Source organism: Hydractinia symbiolongicarpus, chromosome 8 (genome assembly GCF_029227915.1).
Source record: "Hydractinia symbiolongicarpus strain clone_291-10 chromosome 8, HSymV2.1, whole genome shotgun sequence".
Lineage (NCBI taxonomy): Eukaryota > Metazoa > Cnidaria > Hydrozoa > Anthoathecata > Hydractiniidae > Hydractinia > Hydractinia symbiolongicarpus.
The window spans coordinates 24,890,403-24,915,765 of record NC_079882.1 but is presented as its reverse complement, the minus strand read 5'-3'; the positions used below and the strand labels follow the sequence as shown (position 1 = coordinate 24,915,765).

General features: G+C 32.9%; 6 protein-coding genes across 7 annotated transcripts in view; 3 read left to right on the top strand and 3 right to left on the bottom strand.

Moving 5' to 3' along the window:
* LOC130655784 (mitochondrial import inner membrane translocase subunit tim16-like) overlaps positions 1 to 25,363 on the bottom strand; it is a 100,206-nt gene that overhangs the window by 54,436 nt on the left and 20,407 nt on the right. The window lies entirely within an intron of this gene.
* LOC130655776 (E3 ubiquitin-protein ligase MARCHF1-like) lies at positions 728 to 24,668 on the bottom strand. Of its 2 annotated transcripts, none has more exons than XM_057458574.1 (4): positions 24,562 to 24,668; positions 3,522 to 3,635; positions 2,629 to 2,898; positions 728 to 1,720 (listed from the first exon to the last, which is right to left on the bottom strand). In XM_057458574.1, exons 1-4 carry the CDS (start codon positions 24,640 to 24,642, stop codon positions 1,370 to 1,372), a joined length of 816 nt encoding a protein of 271 aa, XP_057314557.1. In that variant the 5' UTR covers positions 24,643 to 24,668; the 3' UTR covers positions 728 to 1,369. The 2 variants fall into 2 exon arrangements, with proteins under 2 accessions (XP_057314557.1, XP_057314558.1); XM_057458575.1 differs by lacking the exon at positions 24,562 to 24,668 and adding an exon at positions 5,285 to 5,481.
* LOC130655783 (uncharacterized) lies at positions 9,083 to 11,987 on the top strand. The gene is made up of 2 exons (XM_057458581.1): positions 9,083 to 9,852; positions 10,962 to 11,987. The coding sequence occupies exons 1-2, from the start codon at positions 9,684 to 9,686 to the stop codon at positions 11,396 to 11,398; spliced, it is 606 nt and encodes a 201-aa protein (XP_057314564.1). The 5' UTR covers positions 9,083 to 9,683; the 3' UTR covers positions 11,399 to 11,987.
* LOC130655778 (uncharacterized) lies at positions 12,784 to 14,495 on the bottom strand. Its single transcript, XM_057458577.1, has 2 exons — positions 13,662 to 14,495; positions 12,784 to 12,877 (listed from the first exon to the last, which is right to left on the bottom strand). Exon 1 carries the CDS (start codon positions 14,424 to 14,426, stop codon positions 13,674 to 13,676), a length of 753 nt encoding a protein of 250 aa, XP_057314560.1. The 5' UTR covers positions 14,427 to 14,495; the 3' UTR covers positions 12,784 to 12,877; positions 13,662 to 13,673.
* On the top strand, positions 18,270 to 20,003 carry LOC130655780 (uncharacterized). The gene has a single exon (XM_057458578.1). The coding sequence runs from the start codon at positions 18,325 to 18,327 to the stop codon at positions 19,072 to 19,074; it is 750 nt and encodes a 249-aa protein (XP_057314561.1). The 5' UTR covers positions 18,270 to 18,324; the 3' UTR covers positions 19,075 to 20,003.
* The window catches only part of LOC130655769 (anoctamin-4-like), a 36,960-nt gene continuing 35,305 nt past the window's right edge, over positions 23,709 to 25,363 (top strand). Inside the window, exon 1 of the mRNA XM_057458562.1 lies at positions 23,709 to 23,782. Within this exon, the coding sequence (XP_057314545.1) occupies positions 23,764 to 23,782 (19 nt within the window). The 5' untranslated portion in view covers positions 23,709 to 23,763. The remainder of the gene's footprint in view (positions 23,783 to 25,363) is intronic.

The following is a 25,363-nucleotide window of genomic DNA, read 5'->3' as shown; positions in this document are numbered from 1 at the left end:
CTAAATTTCAGAGCACTGAGTGCGATTCTATTGCATTGCATTTTACACGTATTTTGTATACGTAAATATTACTCTCCCTCGCGGCGCTTATATTTCTGCATTCTAAGACGGCTTAAAATTAGAATGACGGTATTACATTTTATTACAAATAGTAAAAGAATCAGTGTTTACCTGTTTAAAATAAATTAGAACAGAAAGAACATGTATACCATTCAAACATGAAATACACTAACAAACCCTGGGAACGAAGTTGTCCAGATTATTTAATCCAATTTTTAATTCTTTGTTAGAATAAAATGGCAGGATTGTTCTCAAACACATCATCGAATCCCAAGAAATGTAAATAAGAACTGCTTTACTTCATAGAAAAAACAAACTATATTTTAAATGCAATATAAACGGAAAAATTCCACTCAATTTTTTCAAAGTCATGTATGCAAATAATTTGTGCATACCTCTCCATAGCGAACGCTATCAGGACCTCAGAGGCTCATTCTAGGGTTTAGTAAAATTGACCTAGAAATGTGCAAAAAGGGGGGGGGGGGGGGGGTGATTTGGAAGAAGAAAGTGCATAAAGGCATACATTGTGGTTTTAGGCAATGTCTAATAAGTCGTAACGTCATTAACAGGCGAAATGTAAATTTTTGAAAAATCGCAAGTTCAAAATCCGACAAGACGGTTTCTTTATACGCTAAAACTTGAAAAAGTGGACAAACAAGACATGGAAGCAAACGCAAGAACTATTTTACAAATAAATATATATACAATATTTACAATTAACAAAACATAACTTGATTGATTTAAAGCTACCACGTCGTTGATTCTCAGCCATTTAAAATCTGCTCAACAAAGATAACTATTGTGCTCCAAGAAAACCTCAAAAGGAAGATAAACTTCAGTGAACCAGATGGTACCTTGAGGAAAATAATTTTTGAGGGTATTGAGCGAGATCTTGCGAAAATTAGTTTCACGACAATTATCGGGAAACTCGCTATTATTAATTTTCGCGAAATTGGGATTTTTCATCTTTTTTAAAACAAAATTCACACATAATTTAGGCTTGAAGCGTGGCACTAATAAAAAAAAGAATTATTCTTAAACAGTCAAAATTCAACAACACACTGGATATTAAGGATCAAACAATAACAGTATAAACAACCGTTCGTCTAATCTCTATACAAAAACTCCGAAAAATCAACTCGGATTTGCATAGCTGCATTATCACACAACTTAGACCCCTTTATCGATACTCATATCGGTAGATACCTTCAACCCTAGTTGAAATCCACATAATAGTTACACGCCATCAAGCATAAAGAACACCTTCCATATGTTAGGTTACATGAATAATGTACGAAAACAGCTGTATCTATACAGCCACCTCGTCTTCTTCTAACTGTCGAGTTTTATGCGCGCTGCGTTCGATTTCCGGTACAGTCTTCACGAAGATGACACGATTGTATGCTTTTAAACGGCGAAATAAATGAACATATACTTTACATTGCACATACATGAAGACAACACCGCCAACAAAACCAATTGCAACAACTATCAATTTAGTCCAAAACGGCCATCTTAGATTACCGTCTCTAACCTCTTCAGCAGTACGGTCGATCAACACCCATAAAGACCAAATGATGCAAGTAACCGCAATAATATGAAATGCTACGGAACATACAATCTTTCGACGTTCGCTATGTGATAACTCCAAAGTTTGCCACTAAAAATAAAGCCACTAATTCAAATGTGAACAGCAAATACAGAGGTATTTTATCATCAACCTTTTCAAACGCTTTTAAATAAAATTTGGTCAATTTAAATTCCAAAGAAAACACGTAATAGATTCACTTAGTTCAGGTCGGAGTGGCCATAGATATAAAACTTCATAATTTTAAATGAATTAGGTGAATTCAGGAGGTATTGGGGTTAATAAGTAATAACAAAATATATGGATGCCACTATAAACAATTTTGAAAGATTTTAGGAACCAATATTTTAGGTCCAAATTTCAGGTTATTTAGATCCAGTCACCCTTTAATAATAACATTTCAACAGACACTTTCCAAAACATCTTTATTGCACCAAAACGTTTTCTTCATAATCTACATAAAATGTGCCACTATTTGAAATCCTCACGAAATATCTGTCTCAACTTTTCAAAATGATACTGCAAAAGGTACAAGCTGTTTTGTTGAACCAACTAAAAAAATTTGATTAGGTTTAGCTCAGAACAGCTGCTGCACAGCTGACCTTGCTGAGCATGCCTTGGCTCAAATATAAGAAACCAAAAGTCGAGTCTTAGTAATTCCTACAAGAATCATTTTGGCTTGAATCTTGTAAAACAGTGTGTCAAGCTGAGCGAACTAAGGTGTGCTAAAAAATGTGTTGATTTTGCCTTAGCAAAGCACAGTTTATAAAATGGACCTTGACCTTATTATTAGAAGTCGGAAATCAGAAGGGTTTCCAGCATGACATTGTTGTCATTAAAATAATACTGCCTAAAGCCAAGTTGAGCTGTACATGACAATCAAAATCTAGTGATATTAAACTCAAAACTCTCTATAACTCAACTACTTTTCCTCTCTCTCATAAGACAGATTTCTCACAATATGAAAACCTAGTGTTTACCTTATTGAATGGTTTCACTGTTGAATCAATTTTATAACTGTATTGACATAATTCACATGTTTTTGCATCCGTAGCTTTTATCCATTTTTGCACACAGCCTTGATGAACGTACAAGAGCGAACCGGAGCAAAAACACGGTGAGATTAATTCATCGTCTTTCTCCGTTTCGCAATGACATATCTTACAAATGTTGTTTCCACTTGAAATAACAGAATTTGATGATTGACTTCTCTCCTGGATGGGAGACTCTAGCATTTTAATATCCGATTTCTACAAGGTAAAAGAGAGTATGCTTATTGTACTCTACGAAAAAATGTACATGCTACAATAAATACCCTTCCACAAAAATGTATATTTCTTAAAATGTAAGTAAATATACTCCTCAATAAAAAACTCAGGTAGAAAAATAAAAAATTAAATAAACACCCAGAGGAGCAATTTTAACATAAGTTTTTACATAAAAGAACTATTTTAATTGGGATGAATTTTTGGAGAAACTCATATTATTCTAGTCTATTTTGTGAAACAGAATATTTCAGACTCCTTAATTCCCATACATAAAGTCATTTATACTAAAAGTTATGGATTGATGTTTTTTTTAAAAAAAAATGGTGGTTTCCATAAGAACACAATTTGTTTGCGAATTAAGCAACAGTGAAAATTAAGTTCTGCAAAATTTAATTTTTTAACTTGCAAAAATTAATTCCCACAAAAATTAGTTCCCTGAAGGCATCTTCTTTACAAAAAAAAATTCCACAAAAATAATGTATCTTTTTTCGTATTTTCTAAATAAAAGTTACACACAAACCAACCCCATTCACTGAACAAATAACAATGTAAAAAATGAAAACATGGAAAATGGTAGCAAAACTAGCAAAAGATAAAATGTTTACCTTATTATCTTCTTGTGGTATTTTCTCCAGCAAACCAGTTATTGGGGAAACTACAACTTGATGCAATGGCATGTTCCAACTATCAATATTATTGTCTTCAGTCATGTATATAAACTTAAAGATAAAATTATATAGAGTACACTTTTGCAAAATCTACTTTTATATTAGTATGTTTTGCACAGTTTTATTAGTTTACCTTGCTAGGGTGCCATTTTAATAATGGTTTTTAGATAAAATAAGTTATGTGATTTTTCATACTGACAATTTTTTCTACGTGTCAAACATGAGTAAACATCAACCAAATATACACCCATGTCTTTCAAGAAAATCAGCATGTTGTTTGATAAGCAACCAAAGTGCTTAAAGCTGACATTTGAGTAAAAGGTTAGGCAACTGCTTAAGAAACTTTCCAGGATAAAAATGTGTAAAGTTAAGAAACCAAATATTAAACCTAGATTGCATGAAGAAACCTACAAAACAGTTCTTTACAATAATAATTTTTTAAGTGCAAAAATACAAGTTAAGCTAAATCTAAAAATTTAAAATAATACGTTTAGAGCCTTAATTTTTGGCCTTAGGGACTGAGGTTTAAGGAATAAAGGAGTTTAAAAAATGGTTTTCAGTCAGAATTATATATGATGTATATATTTTATTAGGAAAGAGAAGCGACAGAGGTCCACATCAGCTTATGATGACTTTTATTGTAAAACCTACTTTATCAAATAAATTAGGAAATGAATCTAATGTGATGAATCTAATGTGATTTTAAAAAATACTAGGCCTTTTATAAAAATAAACAAAAAGATGATGCCTTATGTAAACACTTACCCATCGAGTGCTAAGAAAAAGAAAGTGTTTGGTTGGTCCCGTAATTAATTGTTAACCAACTGGTTTTAGTTTTTCTAAGACACCAAAACAACATGAAAAGTTACATAAATCATGAAAGTGTCAGAACTTTTTGCTATGCCACAAAAAAACTTTTCTTCTCTTTTTTGTTAATGATTTTTTCTAGGTTTTTGAAATGAAAAAATTCTAAACTCTTTCATATTGCTTATTTACAGGTGGAATTAAGCTGAAATTGTGGTAATACCGTATATATACTTGCAAACAAAATATAATAGGATTTAGGAACTTATTGCTTTATGTTACATTATCCACAAATTTTTTAAAATTCCTGGTATATATAGGTATATAATATATTTCTTTTTAATTTTAAAACTAAAAAGTTGCATTCAGATGCGTTGCGAAGTTCTGTATATGTCTGCCCGTCCTAGTAACAAGCAAGAAAAGAAGGACCACATAAGCAAATTAGATATTTTGGTTAATTTATAGATTTTTTAATGATCTAAGTATGATCTACGAATTGTAAAAATATTTTTTTAATTTTAAAATTCAAGAATGAAAATGCACTGGATCTAAAAATGAAGTTCCTAAGATAATTTTATTATATCAAGCTCTTGGAAATGTTTCTAAAAAGAGAATAGCTTGGGAAATGGATTCCAGTGCCTTTTATTTATATTCTTAAAACATCTATAAATTAAGTATAAATATGAATTAGCCAATGTTTTCCTTTTTCTGCCCCCAAGCATGTAGTGTAGAAAAATATTGAAATTTTGTTTCAGCCAGATTAACAGATAAATAACAATTCTGGAGAACCAATAGTTAGCCTATATAATAGGATAGTTAGTTAATATTTAAATTACATGATACCTACAGCATAATTAGCCGCTTATACTGCTAATTATAAGGTATATATAAGGTACCTGCTGCTGGGCTGCTTATCATACATTGGTTGTCTGTGTGTGTTAGCTAACAAGTGGGTTTTAATGAAAAAGTAAATAACTTCGTTTCATAGCCATCTTTACTAAAATTGGTACCTGCCAAATGTTATCATAATTTGCACACATATCTACCAGGTTAGTGGTTTAATTTGTGGTTATGGTCCACAAGAGGATTTATACACGACATACCAGGCAAAGCGGAGTTAGCCGGAACCCTTAAAGTCCACATAAAGTCGGGTGTTAATATCAAGTTGACTAGAAAAAGTAAGTGTAAGACACTGTTGACCGACTTTGGGCACTCTCTCCTACTAAGGACATGTACTGAATTACTGACCTGATAGAGAAAAGGTATTATAATGAAAGTTCATAAAAAAATAGAAATATATTAAAAAGTTTTAATATTTGCTATTTTGCGCGGGCTTCACACTTTCCGTCTTTTCATCCTCGCTAACACTAAATATAAAAACCCGAAAAAAGTGAAAGAGTGGGGTGAAGAATAATCGTATTTATTATCCAGTTTTAACGTTATAACACGTGCAACAACTCCCGTCTTTCTCACAAGTCTATTAACCACCAGAGCTGTAACAAATTAAAGAGAAAGCACACCCACCTACCCCCTAAAAAGTTGTAAAAAATGATAAGGTAATAATTGCCTTACTTTACAATTTGGCCAGATATGCTTTACATTTGTATTTTTACACTCATGTATTTACGAACTTTCACAACTCTAATAACTAAGACGAATACAACCATAACTACTACACTACTAAATACTGCGTTATTATTGTCCCGCATGGAGTTTAAAAAATGAATAAGGTTATTTTCGGTTGAGCAAAGCGAATTAGGAAATAACACTAGGTGACGATGTTTCGAATGGTTTAAATCATCCAAACATACAACCCGTATCCAGTGCTCTTCAACGCTTATAATATTAGTCGTCCCGGCAGAATAATATAAGAGCCCTAGGAAGGAGGGTGCTTTTTCCAAGGACACATAATTAACATCTGGACAAGGGTAAGAGAGTAAGGGTAACCACACTCCCTTGTAGTTATTCGTCAATTTACGTTTGGGTTTTGCTCTGGAAAATTAATTTCTGCTCATTGGGTCGAATTAAATTTGGAGTCTGCTCCCTGAGAAGAAATTCGCGCTTGCGTCTATCTTAACGTTTTTATAAAAGAAACTCAACTTTTAGAGAAAGCTTTTACATTGTTTTTACGCATTTTGCGTAGATAGATGTGAAAAGATATTTTTAAGAATCTGACACACCCAGGGCAACAAACCATCGCGGGACCATAGATAGAATTTGGCCCTGCTTGGGTACTTTCGGCCTACTTAGGCTATTAATTGAAATGATTATCTTGGAGCAAACGTCACACTGTGGGCGGAATTCTACTAGAAGTCGACCGATTATGTGTCTATTCAATCCTTTAACATCTTGGGAAGTTTGGATTTATAAGAAGAGCAATTCGTCTGTGTCTCTGAAAAAAATAAATTTTGTAACCTGGACATCTTATCGGTAAAAATGTCGGTAAAAGAGGAGTCAGTAAATATTTTTGTCGGTAAAAAAATACTCATTGCAGAAAGTGTAATCACCTGTATTACAAACTAATTATTGGAAAGTTAATGGCAATCTCGTCCTCAGGGTTTGTTCGGTTTTTTATATTTGTACGTAACGTCCATGATGCAAATATAAAAAAACATAATTAGCCCTGGAGCGAGGTTGAATATGAAATATAATTTTTTTTTAGAAAAGTAGGGGCTATTTGAGATAAAAAATGGATAATTTAAATAATCATAAAAGTAAGGGAATTTAACAAATTCTCCTTTTTTATAGAAAATCCATCTAAAGATGGTATATTAAACATATCATTATTTGATTATTTTGGTGAGTTTTTTAGTTATAATAAAAAAAGTTCAAATTGACATAAAAAAATTTTAGTTGGTAAAAAATACTATTCATTGAGTAAAATTTAATTACTTTTTACCGACCTTTTCTCTCAATAAGTTCAATAAGTTCATTTTCGTCCCCAGAGCTCTAAGCTCAATGCGATGAGTTAACCAGGAAGTTTAGTTGCAAATATGTTTGAACAGCCGCCGCCTTCATAAAAAAATACTAAATCTCCAGTAAAGGCAAACGCAGAGATTATTTGCAGGTAATTCTATTCTTGTGTTAGTTGATGTTTGTCACATTCATGTGATATCACTAGTCGGTATTTTTTGTACTAATCACGCCGTTATTTCTTTGTGAATGAATTAATTATATTGGAAATATTCTAACCGCAATGTTTGTTTTCTGTGACACAGATATCTTTTTTTAACGTGAGTACTCATCAGATCATCTCGAAAAGGACAGATCGATGCCATAAGCGATACACAAGAGGCTGTAAACTTGGTTAAGACTCTTTGGTTTACTGTGCAGTGGGGCTCATATGCCAGAAGTTGTTTTTTTTAGTTCTAAAAATCTTGATGCACTTAGGGAATCTTGTTTTATCTCGAGACGCGGTATATAAACGACGAGCGAACTCATGGATTTATCCACGGCCATCAACTAGTCACTATAATAATAGCCGTATTTTGTTTATCTGCCCGCGAAAAAATGTTGTTTAATGGGCACACGAAATAACGTGTAATTTAACGACGGACGACCCCATGAATTTTTCCCCGGATTAACGACTAGCCTATATCATAATGCCTGTATACGTCTGTCTGTCGCGCAAAATATGGTAACTGCAGTAGCGAGACACCAGGAACCGAGTAAACAAAACGGGCCACCGACTAGTTCTATTTATTATCCTGAAATCTAATTGTGGTTCTAGTTTATGCCTAATATATTATTGTGAAAAAAAATAATATGTGCAACTGTTGCCAAAAATCCATGAAAAGATAAGACGAAATTTTTTCTTTTGCAAACAATATACAACACAAGGTTGGCGCGTTTCTATAGTGATAACGTCGAGCGAAAACGTCACACGAAGAGTACTCGCGAGTTCATAGATTTGTTTCATTAATGAATATACTTCACAAATTACTGCTTTAAACACACAAACTTCTCAAGTATTTTATGAAGATTTTCTTGAGAAAAAACGCTGTCGCTTTCGGCTTTTGTAGCCATCTTAAGTGTGTGTGTCGTTAAAGATTGCTTTCATGTGACGTCATATGTTAGTCAAGCGTAAAGCAAAATGGCTGCTAATGCAATGAGGCCGATATCACATACTATATAAAGGTTACAGATAGTTGCTCCTTGCGATTGGTTTTTATGTTTGGGTGATTAGAACTGTCGACTTCAATCTTGATAATTTTATTTTCGTAATAGTCTTGTTTCATAATTTCATTCATTGCTATATTTATTTACCAAATAAGAAAAAGATGTCAAAAAATGTCTACGGTAAAATAGTAAGAAAAAAGAGTAGGCACAAAAACAACCTCGATTCCAGGTCCTCCGAGCTAGCCACACATCTATAAAAAGGAAAAAAACGCATGGGAACAAAATTGCTTCCAAAAAACATTAACTTTTACAAACGTAATAAATAAAATCGAAATCAGGTTAAAAATAATAATATTAACTATGTTACAGAGACTTCCCTTTTGTGAATATTTGTAATAAAAAATTTATGTGTAAAAACTCGTTCTTAAAACACCAGGGAGTAAAATAACAATAGCGAAACATCTTGGAGACCTATTTTTTTATTATACTACTACACAAGATGAAATTAAACGTCTTTGATGTTATGATCTCATACGCAGATGTTTTTGCAATCCAACGTTTAAAATTTCTTAAGTTTACACGAGTGTAAATTATAGCGATAAATACATAAATATATTAAAAGAAAAAAAAAACAATGAAAAAGATTTGCTTGGAAATAACAAAAGAAAGTGATCTGAAATGAAATAAAGAAAAAGAAAGAAAGAAAGTAAAGAAAGAAAAATTTTCTTGCAGACTACCAATAACAAAAAGTTGGATAAACATTTTTAAAACAAATATGATAATTTTATCTCTCTTAAAGTTAAACGAATAGTTTGTGGATAAGTAAACAAAAATTCAAGTGCTACAGTTAAGTGCAGAAGAAGAAGAAGAAGAAGAAGAAGAAGAAGAAGAAGAAGAAAAGAAGAAGAAGAAAAAAAAAGTAAAATAGAAGAAGAAGAAGAAGAAGAAGAAGAAGAAGAAGAAGAAGAAAAAGAAGAAGAAGAAGAAGAAGAAGAAGAAGAAGAAGAAGAAGAAGAAGAAGAAGAAGAAGAAGAAGAAGAAGAAGAAGAAGAAGAAGAAGAAGAAGAAGAAGAAGAAGAAGAAGAAGAAGAAGAAGAAGAAGAAGAAGAAGAAGAAGAAGAAGAAGCAAAGAAATGTAAACGCATCTAACTAGTTAATTATTCACCAATTGAAAGAATGATCAAGATAAACAGAAAACAAAAATGCAACAGCCCAAAAGTCAAAGTACCCAAAATAGAAATAAACGAATGTAAAATGAAAACTAAGGACCAGAAAAAATTGGAAAACGAAATGTTCAAGCAAGCTAAAGATGCACAAATTTTGTTAGAGAAACTTTTATTACAAAGTAAGGGAGCTTATAAAATTTTATGTTAATTTTTTTATGTATTAATTTGTGCAACATTTACTTTGTATATTACACGGTTTTGCACAGGACTTTTTTTCCCTGTTGAAATTTAAATTGCTTTTTCGTTATAGCTGTCGAAATATTTTAGCGGCATTTTTTATATGTGTTAATATGTTAACCTTTTACAACTTTTAAAGAAATAATTGTAAAAATTAAAAAAATAAACAATTTTTAAACTAAAACAAATGGTACATAATTTTTGCAGTTTATCAGTGTACCAAAAAGAATCCGAAATAAAGACTGGATAAATTTTTGCCAAATTAGTAAACAAAACTTCTAAATTCATTATAAATTAACAAAATTTTTATTTGTTATAAAGTTTAAAAAGAAGTGAGAATTTTGTTTCTATAAAACACTTAAAATATATTTTCATGCAGGAATTCGAATACAATTACATTGTCACCGTTTATGATATATTATATTGCTTGAGAAAAAAAAAAACACTGCAGATCTATGGAGCGCCAGAAACTCTTCAAGAACACAACACTCTCCACCATGGATATTTAAATGACTGCTAGCAATTTTTTACCCCTTTTTTAATTGCCCTGTGCTGTCTTTTTGTGTAAAAGATAGCTCGATAAAAAACTACTGAAGTTTGGCGAAAAATAACTGTAAAATAACTGTCATTTTTTAAATAACCTTTCATCCATAAAGAAGTGCGAAAGAGTGTTTTTAACAACCATGGTGGAAAACAGTAACTTTTTCAGTGGACACTGATTTTGTAATGTACAATATATGTTAGTTCTTTCGCGGTTTTCCGCCTTGTTTTATGAAGGCTTTAATATTAACACGTGTTGTTTCTAGGGACCTCTGCTTTCCACTTTCTTCTATTTATGTATGTTATTATTTAAACACAGTTAGAGCTTTGATTGTATTATGCTAAAAACACGACAAAAATTTCAACTATTCACTCGAATCGTCTTATTAAAAATCATGGCCCAGTAATTTCACCTTCATGGATTCATAGCAGTAACTAGCTACGCAGTACTTAAGGATTTTAAAAACCCTATGAGAAATTAAAATCCCCTGTGAAAATTGATCTTTTTTAGGTGAAAGCGATGAGGAGTATAGAGAAGGTAGAACACGTTCAAATTCATTAAACGCGACGATGGAGAACTTGTTGTTGACAAGGCATAAAGCTGAGTTGAATATGAAACCAAGAGGGAGTGTTCCAAATATAGCAAATATATCACGTAGGTTTTTCTGCAAAGGTAGTAGAGAGAACAGTCCTCGTCAGCCTTCGTCGCCAGTCTCCTCGCCGGATACGGTTCGATCAACGCGATCAATTATGAATCCAATGAAATACATACGCAAACATGCCGAGGCTGATATTAATACCTCGGACGTTAAATCTCCAAAATATAAAAAAAAGATTGCAGATTCCGTGGAGGAGAATGCGTCATGCACTAGTTTTAAACCAGTAGGAAGTGACGAAATTATTCGAATGGACGAAAATGAACAAGCATGGAAAGAAAAGTTAATTTGACGTCCAAAATAAATTTAATCGTTATCTACTATTATCTTGCCATTTTATTGGAATTGTACATGTTTCTTAAAATCAATTCTAAGCTTAGAGTTACACACAATGAGTAGCGTAGCGTACTATTCAAAATTTTATGCTACGATTACATTGCTAAAATTTTAGCAATATTGTCGGTCAAACCTCGTTGAAATATCAAAACGCCTCAGAAAATTTTGCTAAATGTTGTCCACAATAGAACTCTCCTAAAGTAAAAGTTGAGTCTAGTTGCAACAACATTTTGGATTTTAACTGTAATTCTGTTTTAAAACTTGAATTAAGTAAGGAGGTCGGTGGGGGAAGAACATAGCATCACAACACAGCATCATAGACAAGCGTTCAATTTCATTTATTTGTCGTTGGCCCCTAAATTTTCTGTAGGAATTTCAAAAGAAGCGATTGCTAAAAAAAAAGCCCTACGATCCCTTTCTGTACTCGAGATAGAAGGTATATTTTATTGTGAGTAGATTTCTTCATTAATTTTGTATATCTTAAGAGTTTATATCTGATATTATGTAAAGTAGGTATTTGACAGAAATAAAAATAAAAACTGCTATTAACAGTGTTTTGACAAAACCGAACTAATCCAAGATAAATTTTTTATAAGCAACTTCACGTTTGACCTGGTAGGTACTTGATTTGCTAAAAACATGTCTTTCAATTGATAGAAAGGTTAACAGACAATAGTTGCTCAGAAAATAAAACAGTTTAGAAAAACTGAGTTGTTGCTTCCAATATCACAGTTGCTTTTAAACTCCATTGCTTGTCAAAAAGTACGTGCACACGACTTCCAGTAATTTCCAATGGAGCCAGCTGCAAATATTGAAAACAAGGCAGCAAATCAAATAATTAAAATACATCTGATTAATCCTTGGAGAAAAGAAAGATTAATCTTGAACATCTCACTGGGTGTAAAGAAAAAACAACAAAAGTAATTTTAGTTATAGTTAGGTAGTAAATTTCACCATTTTTTCTTTTGTTGATACTAACTTCTATTCTTTCCTTTCAACCTACAAAATGGCTCACGAATTGGGGTCTTTGTTTTATTTGAATCTTCCAGGCAACCTCAACAACAGGCTTTCTTTCTTGTCTCGCCTAGGAATTTTGATGAAATAAGCTCAAAGCCCTGTAGTCGAGGTTGTATTGCTTTAAGAAAAAACCCGTTTTAACAGTTTAAGCGACATATGACAGATATTAAACTGTAAAGTTCTATCTATTCTAAAAATTATGTTATTCTATGACAATTCATCGTTTCAATTAACGTAAGCGAACAGTGGAGAGTCGTGCATCTTAAGCATGAGAAGTATAAAGAAGGCGAAGTCTAACATCTGGACTTAATAGGAAGAAGCTGGTTGTGTATAATAAGTTTATTTTTAATCCCAGGATAATATTTTAAAAAGATACTAATAAATATACAACCGAACTTAAAACAATTAGTTGTGTGACCTTGGAGGAAAGAATACGGAAGGAGAAACAACTTCATTTCTGTATGCTTTAAATGTATTGAATTTTCTATTGTTTTTAATTTCAAAAGAATCAGTGCGTGAGGTGCTCGACCGAGTCTTTTTCGCAAAAAAATGATCAAATTCCATATTCTCCTTTAATAGGGGCTAACTTTTTTCTTTTAAAATCTGACTGTAACACGCTGCAGGCACGTGATATTTGTATGGAAAGTGTGCCTAATATAAGTCGGTAAACATTGCTGTTAAAAACTTCAACAATACGTTTGGAAATAAGCGTTTAACCATGATATAAACCTATTTTTGCAGGCTTGAGTATACCACTTTGATCATGAAAAACAATATAGAAAGATATGCGCCGGACGAGTGCCGACAAAATGTGTGCTGGAATAATGTTTATTCTAACTAAAGAAATAACTTCTTATAACAGAACGTCGTTTTAAAACGAGATATAAACTTTTTCTTTTTGTTTACAAAAGTGTCGAGCACGTGCTTCTTCGCTAATTATGTTAACATAAGAACAAAAGAAATTTTACCAATTTCAATGTGGCTTCTTGTTTTGGTATTATCATCAAATTCATCATCAAATTATCTAATTGTTTTTATAACCAATCATAGTTGCGAATTGTTATTCACGAATAATTTAGTCACACAACCGCCAAAATTTCAAATTAAGTTTCTATACAGACACCTGCTAGAACCTCACGCAGTGTTTCAATAGAATTAAAAGAGTTGTTTCTCCTTCTGTATTCTTTCCTCCAAGGTGTGACATAGCGTTTCTTCTACGGAAAGAGATCGCCAGGAAGTTGTTTAATGTCCATAAAATCGTTAAGTGATGATTTGTCAGCAAATAAAATCCTACTCTTTATGACGTCATTCAACCACAATTTAATAATTTTCCAACATGCATAAAAAATAAAAGGATAATTTATTATGAATGCTACACCAAGTCTTTCGGGATAATATTCTTTCAAGTATTGCAGAAAAGTTTGGACATATTGGAAATCCATATTTCGCATACTGAAACCATTTAAATCAAACACGAGATCGAAACTTTTAAACTCATTCTCATCAGCTTGTTTACAAAGTTCTTCAAGTTGATAAATGACAAATTTGAACAGACTTTCATAGTTTCCGTGGTTTTTGTCATGTTTACGAACGAAAACCAACATGATGGGACGTCCGCATCGGTCCCGTGTATTACTCACAATAACAGACCGTCCTTGACTCTCTTCGTTTATTATATCCGCATCATGAGGAGAAATATTTTTGCTATCACATTCCAATTTCCAGTCGAAATATACATTTAATTTTCCAACTGCTTTCTCAACATTTGAATTTGCTTTTAAAAATCTTATCAAAAGATTTTCATCACACCAACTTCTTTTCCAAAGTGGATTTTTAGAAAAGTCTTCATCGATATTAGTTTTTAATTTTTTTAAATCTTCTTCGTCATAACATGGACGTTTAATGCCATATTTTTTACTTAAACGCTTTTCCATGTCATTAAAACTTGTAGTAAACTGAGCCGCCATTTTGATTTTTACACGCGTTATCAAAACAAACAAAACAGCACCAACATGTTAATAAAACAAAATAACAATTAAGACGTTTTTAAATAATTTTATGTTGTATGAGCATTACAAAGCATTTTAATAACAAAGCAATTTAATTTCATCCCCGGGTCTTTTTTCTTTCTATCACCATGACCGGTGTCGAGGTTGTTGTTGTTATATTTTGACGATGATGTCATCATTAGAATATGCTTTAATCCTGCGACATGGTTTCCAGCTGTGTTACCCAAAGAAACCAGAACGTAAGAGAGATAGAGTCAACCTCGATCACAGGGCTCTTTGTATCAAAGGGAAATAAGCACTGGGTCAAGGTATAGAGTAAATAACGAACTTACCTTCTGCGAAAAAACAAGTTGGTTTCATATAAAAATGCTTAAAATTTTGTCTTTGAATTTTTTTATCTTTTGAAATTCTCGATCAGTTCTCAAGATTTTTGCTGTTGTTATATATTGACGATGATGATTAGAATATGCTTTTATCCTGCGACGACATGATTTCATATGTTTTCACCTATCCGGTTTGATATTTTAAACATTTTTACATAAATATTAAAACTTAGTTACCCTGATTATTATTCAGACCAGGGTTCTCCAAGATACCTACAATTGTTTTTAAGCGTTTGTCATAATTCCGTATAATTGGCTAAACTTTCAGGACTTTTTTCTCAAACCAAGATGGATTTTTTAAAATAACAAAAAGATTTATAGACAACTTTTTAAGCTTTTTCATATGAAACCAACTTACTTTTTGCTGACCTTTAACTGACCTGTTTATTTGAAATTAAAACCAAAAAAAAAAAAAAAAAATCAGAAACATTTCATAGGGACCACTTTCTGTGCGATGTAGTGTTTTGATATTGCACTTAAAAACTTTAAACAACAGACAACAGAAAAAAATGATAAAACTCGAAATATTTGTCAAAAAATAAGCATGGCCAATTGAACTTTGCCAGATGAATGTAAAAGCATTGACTCCAAATAAATTTGAATAATGATATCTCGAATTAAACTGTGGTACTTTCTTCTTCAAATCAATATGGTAAAATTACTAATTTTTTTCTAAATTTACTGAAAATTTCCATTATCAATGATCCAATCGTCCGAGGCGACGATTTTTAAAAGGTAATAAGCCGTTTTATTGCGCTCTCTTGAGATCCAAGAGGGTCGTAACGTTATAATAAAATTTTAAACAAATGTCAAATATATTAATAGTTAATTTGTGCAAATAAGGTCTTTTGATTCCTACTTCTAAAATTCTCAACAGGTTCACGTTATCTGAACAACATTGGACCGTTTCAGTTTTTGACTGCTAAAAGTTCACATAAGTAGAGCTTCTTATGGTGTAAACTTACCTTGCGCAACAACTTCACTTGACCTTTGGATAATGTATGGCGAATGAGTATCCGCTTTCACTGGCATCTTAATAAACGACCTTAGAAGGTAAATAGGTTTTCTTTATCTTAAATCATTCGCAGAGACAACGTTCTGTTCTCAAAATAATAACTCATCGTCAACTTTTTTAACTTCCAAGGTTGTAGAGACTTCGAGAAAAGTTAGGCAATGATATCTGAAGAAGAACGTGGAAAAGGTTTCAAGCAGTTGGACTTGAGTAATGACGTGTTGTCAATCCAAAAAAACTCTGGCGCAATGGAGTATCAAAATTGAAACACAAGCCAACAGGAAGAAAGGAATTCTGCCAACTGCCAGTTCTGTTTACGATCTTTTAGGATTGGCTGCACCATTTATACTTCAGGGAAGACTTATTCTTCAACAATTGTGAATGGAGAAAAAAGGATGGGGCGAACCCCTGTGTCGTTGTGAAAACGATGGGTACGTGATCTATCAAGGTTTGAATCTATCAAATTTAAACTATGTGTCAAACCAAAGAATTTTGGAACAAATATCAGCTTCTCGATTCACCACTTTTCTGCTGCTTCTAGCACTGCATACGGTCAAGCGAGCTTTCTGCGAGCAGAAAGCGAAAAGAAAGTAACTGTATTGGAAGGTCGAGAGTAGCACCCATCAAACCGACAACAATTCATCGCCTTGAGTTTACCACAGCAACTGTGTCAACTAAAGTTTCATCTTTAGTGAAGAAGGAGTTAGAAATCAAGCATATCCCGGAATATATTCTGGACCGAAAGTGAAGTCGTGTTGGGTTACGTGAAGAATGAGAGAAACGATCTCAAACGAGTCCAATTCAAACACGAAAACTCTTAACCAACTCAATGGTGATTTTTAAAAAGCGAAAATAATTCTGCCGATGATGAGATAAGATTTATCACTATCGACACGTCACCAGAATTTCTAAAGAAGCCCTTGGTAACTAGCGAAAGCATCAAAACGAACTTCCAAATCGACGCATCGGATCCTGAAGTGAAAAAAATTCAATCGAATTACCACCTCACCGCAAAATTTCTATCGACACTAACTGCAACAACATCGTCATCAGAAAGACATATCAATGTTAGTGATTTTGCAAGGCAGAACAATTTTTTTTCGGATTAGCTCAAGAGAAAGCATTCGGTGAAGATATTTAGCCATCAGTGGCAAACAAAGCAAGCAAAAGTCGTCCATCTATAGCTACACTGAATCCCTTCATGGACATTGATGTTATAATCTGGGTGGTAGTAGGTGGTAGACTAAAAATGAATCAGATTATTTCCATAGTTCATCCAGTGATAGTTCTAAAGAAGGGAATCTTCTTACCACTTATTGCAAGATAATGTCATGAAGCCCCTCCCTCGCTTCAGCCAGCCACTTTGGAGGAGCATAAGAACGCCACATATGGACCATTCGTGTGATTTTAAATTCAATTCTGATTACACACCGTACAAGTCCCTATGGGCTACGTTACAAGCGCTCTATATCGAAACTTGCTGAAGTTGATGATGATGATGATTCTTCATCGAAGAACCCACTAATATAGCTTTCTTTGATTTCTTCTTATATATTGACTGTATGTAGTAGTGCATGTTTCTAGATGCGCAAAAGGCATCTCAAGGAAGTTATGATGTTACTGTCGTGAGTAGCCAACAGATTGAAGGGAACATGCACTAACCTTCGAGGTGGTCCTGGCAGAATATAATTAAGATAACTGGTTCTGTTTTCAAGTTCTTGCTCCCCTTGGGAGTATCATCTTTGTGCCGTAGTATTTTCAGTTCTGTGTTGGATCATTCGTATACAGTCACAAAAGTAATTGATAGCTTGAAGGAAAGAATACAGATTCGTATACGTATCCTTTCCAACAATTTTATAATAATTTGTGTGTATTGTTTTTTGTCTTTAGTCCTACGTGCTTTTCTATTGCGCACATTTCGTCGTTTACTAGTTTTATGAGACCTCCTTATATGTTTCACTGCAGAAATAACAATAACTGCAGTTATTTGGTACTTTAGGTTTCTGTTTGTGTTCTTGGTTCTTTGTTCTTATCACTTAGCTTCTTGTATTTATTTAGTCTATGTCTATGTTGAATATAGAGTAAATTAAGTATGTCTGTTTCCCCGTTTAGATATCCGACCCACTATAGGAACATATGCTAAAGGATACTTACAACCTAAAAATTAAAAATTTAAACCTGTTCTTTTTTGGCATAAATGCAGGTGACTAGTATTTTCACCTACTAATAATTTATGCCGACTTCTTTTACCGACAAGGTAAGCATGTTGAAGCTGGAATCATACAAAACAATATGCTTTAAAAAATTAAAAACCTTAAAAAAGCAGGTGCGGCATATGTTGGCCATGCTGGCTAACATATGCCACACCTGAAAAAATTTGTGAGCCAATACCCAAGGAAATCTTACTTGAAAAAAAATAAATACTCTAACATTTTACTCGTTCTAAAGGACTACAGCAAAAATGTCGCACATTAAGGGACAATGTTGTGATGAACAAGAGAAAAAACTTACCGTGAAGTACAAAATCAAACAACTGGCTTATCCTACAGAAAATTTACAAGATATAAGACGTACAATAAACGAATTGCTCTCTCGAAATCCAAAGTGGAAAAAAGAATGGGTAGACGACGCTACTTTGATTAGATTTTTAGCAGCAAATAAAAATGTCAGAGAAGCCGAGAAAAAACTTGTGTCGTATTTTAATTGGAGGTTGGAACAGGCTGTTGATGATATTACTACGGAAGACGAAGACGTGCAACGCGAGGATGCATTGAAGAAGGCCGCTATTTTAGAAATTCTTGATTACTGCGGTCACCCAATTATGATAATGTTCATTCGAAGACATGATAAACATCACAACAATTATCAAAGCGCGTTCAAATTTTTGATCGAAAAATTGGAAACCCTAGGCAAACTAGCTGACCGTTGTTTGGATAAAAAGTTTACGTTGATATTCGACATGAAGGACTTCACAATGAGAAATATGGATTATCAATTCGTGAAAACCTTTCTTCGTTATCTCACTGATTATTACCCCGACAGGCTGTATGCGGCCTTGATTGTTAACTCTCCCGGCATCGTGGAGGGTTGCTGGAAAATCATAAAAGTCTGGTTGAATGATACCATGAGAAGTCGTTTCATTTTCGGTGGTAAGGAATTGATCTCTGATTTTTTAGACGCAGAAAAACTTCCAGTAGCATTGTTCGACTAATATACAAAAAAGAAGTTTACGAGGAGAAATTTGACTATAAATGTATTTTCAGTTTAATTAAGAAACTTAATAACGGTGGCTTGGTAACCAAGTATTTTTTTCAGAAATGTATAAGAAATGGCGTCCATTTGATTTGAAGCGCTTATATGACAAATAGAGCTAAAATGAATTTACTTATTTCTTTAAAAAATAAACGCAATCAAGACACAATGGAATTTTTTTAAAATATTAATCTCGTTCCCAGAGCTTCTTTTTCACTCCCTAAAATGCACGCTGGCGCGAAAAAAGGACATGGGAATGAGATTGTTTATAATATATGAATTGCATATTTTTAAATAATCGAAACAGTTTATTTGGCAGGCTTGTCTACTGCAAGCAAATTGCTGACCATCAAAAGAACACCATATGACACCACTCTTAGAAACAATATCCTTGCTACACTGCCTTCCCGATCTTTCAAGTTACACATTTGTTAAAATTTTGATTACTTCCCCTCTCACACTCCCTGCTCAAATGCTACTTTTAAAACATTTTTTGGACAAAAATACTGTTTCCTATTTAAAAGACAATTCAATGAATCTTTTTAAATCATAAAGCACAGATTACATCTGTATTGATAATCAACGGAACATTTGACACGCCTGCAAGCGGTTATATCAGTAGGAATGAAATATTTCCATAATGTAAATTCACGTTAAAGATCGTCTAGAATCGCTTTCCGAAATTAAATTACACAAGAATGTGTTGCATAGCCATAATCAAAGTTAAGTCAACCGACTGTCGTGTTTTTTATTTTTCAAAATATTTTTAACGGGTGCTGGAAAGTGAAGGCGCTTACTTGAAAAACATGACAGCTGTACCGTTGCTTCTCAAACTCTAAAAATAGCTCTGGACTTCCAGGATTTACTGCAATATCCTTAAAAATTATTTTCGACGCTAGAAAAACGGAGAAAAACAGATGGTAGAACATGTGGTTTCATTCACACATTGTTTTTCGCAAATTTTAAAGCTTAAAGGACCTCTAGTAACTCGTTTTTTATGCTATCCATATCTGTGGGGGGCCAATCTGAAGTAAAATATTTCCTAAAGCCAACCTCGTTCTCAGCGTCAAAATATCAAAATGGAAAAATGGCCCGCGTTAAAAGATTTTTTCAAATTAGAAATAACTTATTGAGGTTTAGGCGGGGTAAGGTGAGTAATTTTAAGGGTCGGTGACAAAATTTACCACCAGCTAACCTTTGCCGACCAATAATTTTTAGGCATTAAAAACAAGGCAGTTATTTCCAGTAATGAGTTTTTTTAAGAAAAAAACATTGAATATTGAGTTCTGATTGGTTAATTTTTACAGCGAAACATTTCGCCGCTAAAAAGTAGACACTTTCTACTTTAAAGCGAAACAAATTTTACGAAGCAAACTTAAAACACACAAAACTGCGCATATTTGATATATTTAGCCGTACAATTCACTTCGTGAACCCCCCCCCCCCCATTTACAAGAATTTTCAGAAGCTGCTCCCTTATCACCTTATAAATACCTATGACAAAGTAGCTATTTCTAATCGAACATGAAACTCACACGAAAATTAGTACTAAATGGTAACTAAAACAACTTCAGTGGATATGTCATTTCAGTGAATACTCAAAATGCAATTCACACTGTACAATAAATAAAAAAATAAGATAAATTTTATTTAGAAATTCACTATTCCCGCGGTATTTTCTTCTTTTGCGATGCAAAAACATCTAATTCATGACTTGGTAAATGTTTTGAATGGATACATCGAGGAACAAGTAAAATCATTCGAAGCAGTTGAATGTCGCCATATTGAGTTGATATATTTATCCGCTATTGACTGATTCAATGAAAGAGTTGTACAGGCAATTGCTTCGTATCCATAAAATCATTTAATAATGCCTCGTCAGCAAATAAAATCTTACTCCTGATGACGTCATTCAACCACAATTTAATAATTTTCCAACATCCATAAAAAATCAAAGGATAATTTATTATGAATGCTACACCAAGTCTTTCGGGATAATATTCTTTCAAGTATTGCAGAAAGGTTTGGACATATTGGAAATCCATATTTCGCATACTAAAACCATTTAAATCAAACACGAGATCGAAACTTTTAAACTCATTCTCATCAGCTTGCTTACAAAGTTCTTCGAGTTGATAAATGACAAACTTGAACAGACTTTCATAACTACTGTGGTTTTTGTCATGTTTGCGAGCGAAAACCAACATGATGGGACGTCCGCAGTAATCTCGAATGCTATTGACAATCATCGATCTACCTCGACTTTCTTCCCTGATAATTTCATCATCTCCCTCGAGGATAATATCTACCTTAAACTCTTCTCTCCACTTACAGTACGCGAGAATCTTTTCGTAGGCTACAGTGACATGTATATGGGCTTTAAGAAATCGAATCAAAACGCTCTCGTTCACCCAATCCATTCTCCAGTTCGGATATTCAGGCAATTCATTCGTAACCAAGGCTTCCAATTGATGGAGATCCTCTTGGTTGTAGACGGGACGTTTTATTCCGTATTTAGAACAGAAATGTCGATCATTTTCCGCCATTTATGATTTCTACTTTCCTTCCTTAAAAGTCCCCATTCAGTCAAAAAAAATCAGAGATTTTAAAAGTTGTTTTAGTAATATTTATCAATATAAAAACCGCAAAAACGATAGCAATGGATGAATAATTTATGTATTCCATTGCAATCCTTTCCAAGCCCTTTTTTGTGGTGTTTCGATAAACGAATTGCTTTTTCTTGTTGGATGTTTACCCATGTCTCACTTACTTCAGAATTACCCTCGATTATCTCCGCTATGAATGCTGCACAACATTTTTAGTGCTGCTTCATATAAGCTTTCATCACGCTAGCATCCATACTGTCTTTGTTGTGCAAGCAGCTGTTTAATTTTCTTTCTAATTGCTTTGCAGCAGAGCTGTTTGGTTCTAGAGTAAATAATTTATCGAGATCATTACGAGATAGCTCATAGTAACCATTCTCTAAATAAGCACTAGCTCGCCTGTATAAACACTTTACATTGTTGGCATCTAAACTCAAACTTTTGTTGCAGTTGATTATAACGCGGTCAAATTGATTCAGGTGTAGTTGACAAGCTGCTAAATTCGAATAGCATGTAGTTTTTATGGCCAGGAGATCAGGCGAAAGATCGTTTATATCGGATGTAATAGGAATCACATCTCGCAACGCCTTGATGTAGTACTCGCCAGCTGAACGATAGTCGTGCACCTAAAACAAGTAATGTTCATGTAAAGGCGTAACCAGTAGGGTGGCCTAGATTTAAAGCTTTATAACTTTAGGGGATTTTAGAAGAATTTAGGTTTTAAGGTGAAATTTGAGGAAAAAAACGCTAAAAAACGTATAAAAACCTTTCCATATGAAATTACTAATAGTCAAGCCTTTCCTTTTTTGAATACCGAAGATGCTTTTCATTTCAAATTGCAGTAAATATGTAACTATTATAATTCATCAGTCCTGTTGCAAGATAAGCAAATGTTCAATTCTTCATCACACAAAACGTAACATCAAAAAGTTACTATTGGATTTTAGAAGAAATACTTATTTTGGGTCCAAATTTTAGGTTATTTGGGCGGTTTTAGGTGTGGACACCCCGTACCACGGTAACAGCCAATTTATCCCAAACAGCAACAGATTTACCCACTTTATGTACAAAATTTGAAATGTTATTGTTACCCAAATATTAATCACAAAAAATTAACTTCTAAAAATATCGAAACAAAAAGGAAATAAAAATTCAAAGGAAATGACACATAACAAAAACATCACAACTTTTTATGCATTTTACACCTTTGACAAGTTAATACGATAGAATAAGCAGGGTGGTGCCTGGTAGTATGTGCGCATGCTCACACTTGACTTCTGTTTTTTGACAATAAATACAATTCTTAGTTATTTTTCTACTGGTCTCATGCATCATATCAGAGGTTTATCGCCTCAAAATATGGCTACAAATCCCTACCCTTAATTCCGTAAAAAAGACTGGGCCGAACGTGGTTTGTGACGTTGCAAAGTGCATAAGTTCAATGTTATGTAGCGGCTGGTTTGTTGAGCTACGAATTTTTGTTACCGTTGATAATTTTGATAAAATATACCCTCTAAACTAGCAATTCAATTTTCTTTTATTATAAGTGTGCTATTATAATTTTTTAACTGACGTATTAATTTTTTTTTTCTTACCCATGTAACCGAGCAGTCAAATGAAAGTTTCTTGTATTTAGTGATAAATTTTATACAAGTGCAAATGAGGACAACGCAATATCGCATCTCCTCGTTGATCATGAATTTTTTTTTCCGAATTCATACAAAAAAAATTCACAGCAAAAGAGGAGACTTTGTGGAGAATTTTCAGATCATTTTTAGTTCTGCCTAAAGGCCTAAAAATATATATTTTTAATAAAGCAATAATCTATGATCTAATAAAACTTTAAAGTGTAAAGTTCCTTAATTTATTGCTAAGTAAAGATTTTCTATAAAAAGAAGATTTTTAAAAAATAAATAAATAATGAAGATACCCTGTCACCGTGACAATATAGCTATTAAGGCAGACATGAAATATTAAGCATTCAGTTTGGGACATTATGAACAACTTAATCAAAAGAGAAAAACTTCCACCGAAGAAACTTAAAAATGGATGCTCACCATGAAGGTAAAAATATTTAAATGCCAGCCAGCATGATTTTAGGATAATAAGACTTTTTATATAGACTTGGCACTCTCTTTCGGTTAATTAGTGGTCAGAAACAGAGTTAACATACATATATATATATAGGTCTATGGATATATATATATATATATATCCATAGACCTTTCTATAATATTGGGATAGAAATATGCTTATTATATGCTGAAGTTGTTCCTTCATATTGAAAGCATTGTTTTTGTTCACATAAAACCTCTTCTTTATAAGAATATGTACAGTGTACATATCATGTACAAGGGTGGTCACGGCTATAAAAATTTACTATTTCAGAAGAACTTAGAAGGTTTTGAAAATAAATTTTAAAAGAAAACACTAAATAAATATTTAAAAACCATTACAAATTTTAGATTTCGAAAGAAAAAAATAAAGGTAAAATGAAGTTACTAACAACTGGCTGATCCATTTTTTAAATGTAATAATAGAAAAAAATAATAAGAAAAAAGCATGTTCAAATAACTAATTTTAGTAGATTTTAGAAGGAATCAATATTTTTTATTAAAATTTTGGCTTATTTAGATTTCAGGTACTGTCCTCCACTTTTTAGGTTATTAGGAGATTTTGGGTGTGATCACCCCCTATAACTAAAACACTAAAAATATTACTATAGTATTACTTCACCTCCCAGGTTTCAAAACTACTAAAAAATTCCAGTAAATAAACAATTTTGCAATACAGCTTTAAATTACTGGAAAACAAAAAAAGCAATAGGTTGTGGTGATACATACCTTGAATTTTTCTGTCCCTAATTCTTTATTCCTTTTTGCATCGTCTATTCTTTCTTGAGGATTTCTTTTCCAAGCATCCATTTTTAAATTTGTTTTATTCTTTAGACAATAAATATTTTAAAATATCAAGCAATTGCAATCAGTTTTTACTCTATTTTACTAGGGTACAAGAACAAGCAACATTTTCATATTCCTCGTGGCACCATAGTTTAGTGGTTATAGCTCTCGCACCTTGTGCGGAAGCCAAGGGTTTGATTCTCTTTAATGGCGCTCAATATGGGCGAGTAAATGTTAGCACAGCTCCAGGTTAACCCAAGCCATGTGAGGAAAATTAGGGAGATGGCACGCTGTATGGGCCTTTGGATGTTGCAGGGGGTAGACCCTATTTGGGTCTACATAGCTCAAAATGAGCATTAAATATTCTAGGATTCTCCATCTAAGCCATGGCCCCTCCTGGTAATAATGGGAGGGTATATCCTTCCAAATTTGTGAGGCTAGCCATGTAAAATATGCACATCTCTCTCTATCTCTCTCTCCTACCTGTACCCTAAATATACACAACTTTTTGTGTACATTTTAATTTTAATTTTTTTATTGTTTATTCACATGTAAAGGGACATGCAGATCCCAAATTATGAAGTCAGAAAGAAACATGATAAAGTTTAAATAATAACAATATATACAGTTTATGAAAAGCCAACATGACATATAATGTAAGCAGAATAATTAAATGTCAAAATCTTTATATTAAAAAAGTTCAACATCACTTCGTTTTGTTTCATACTTTTAAATAAAATTTCTT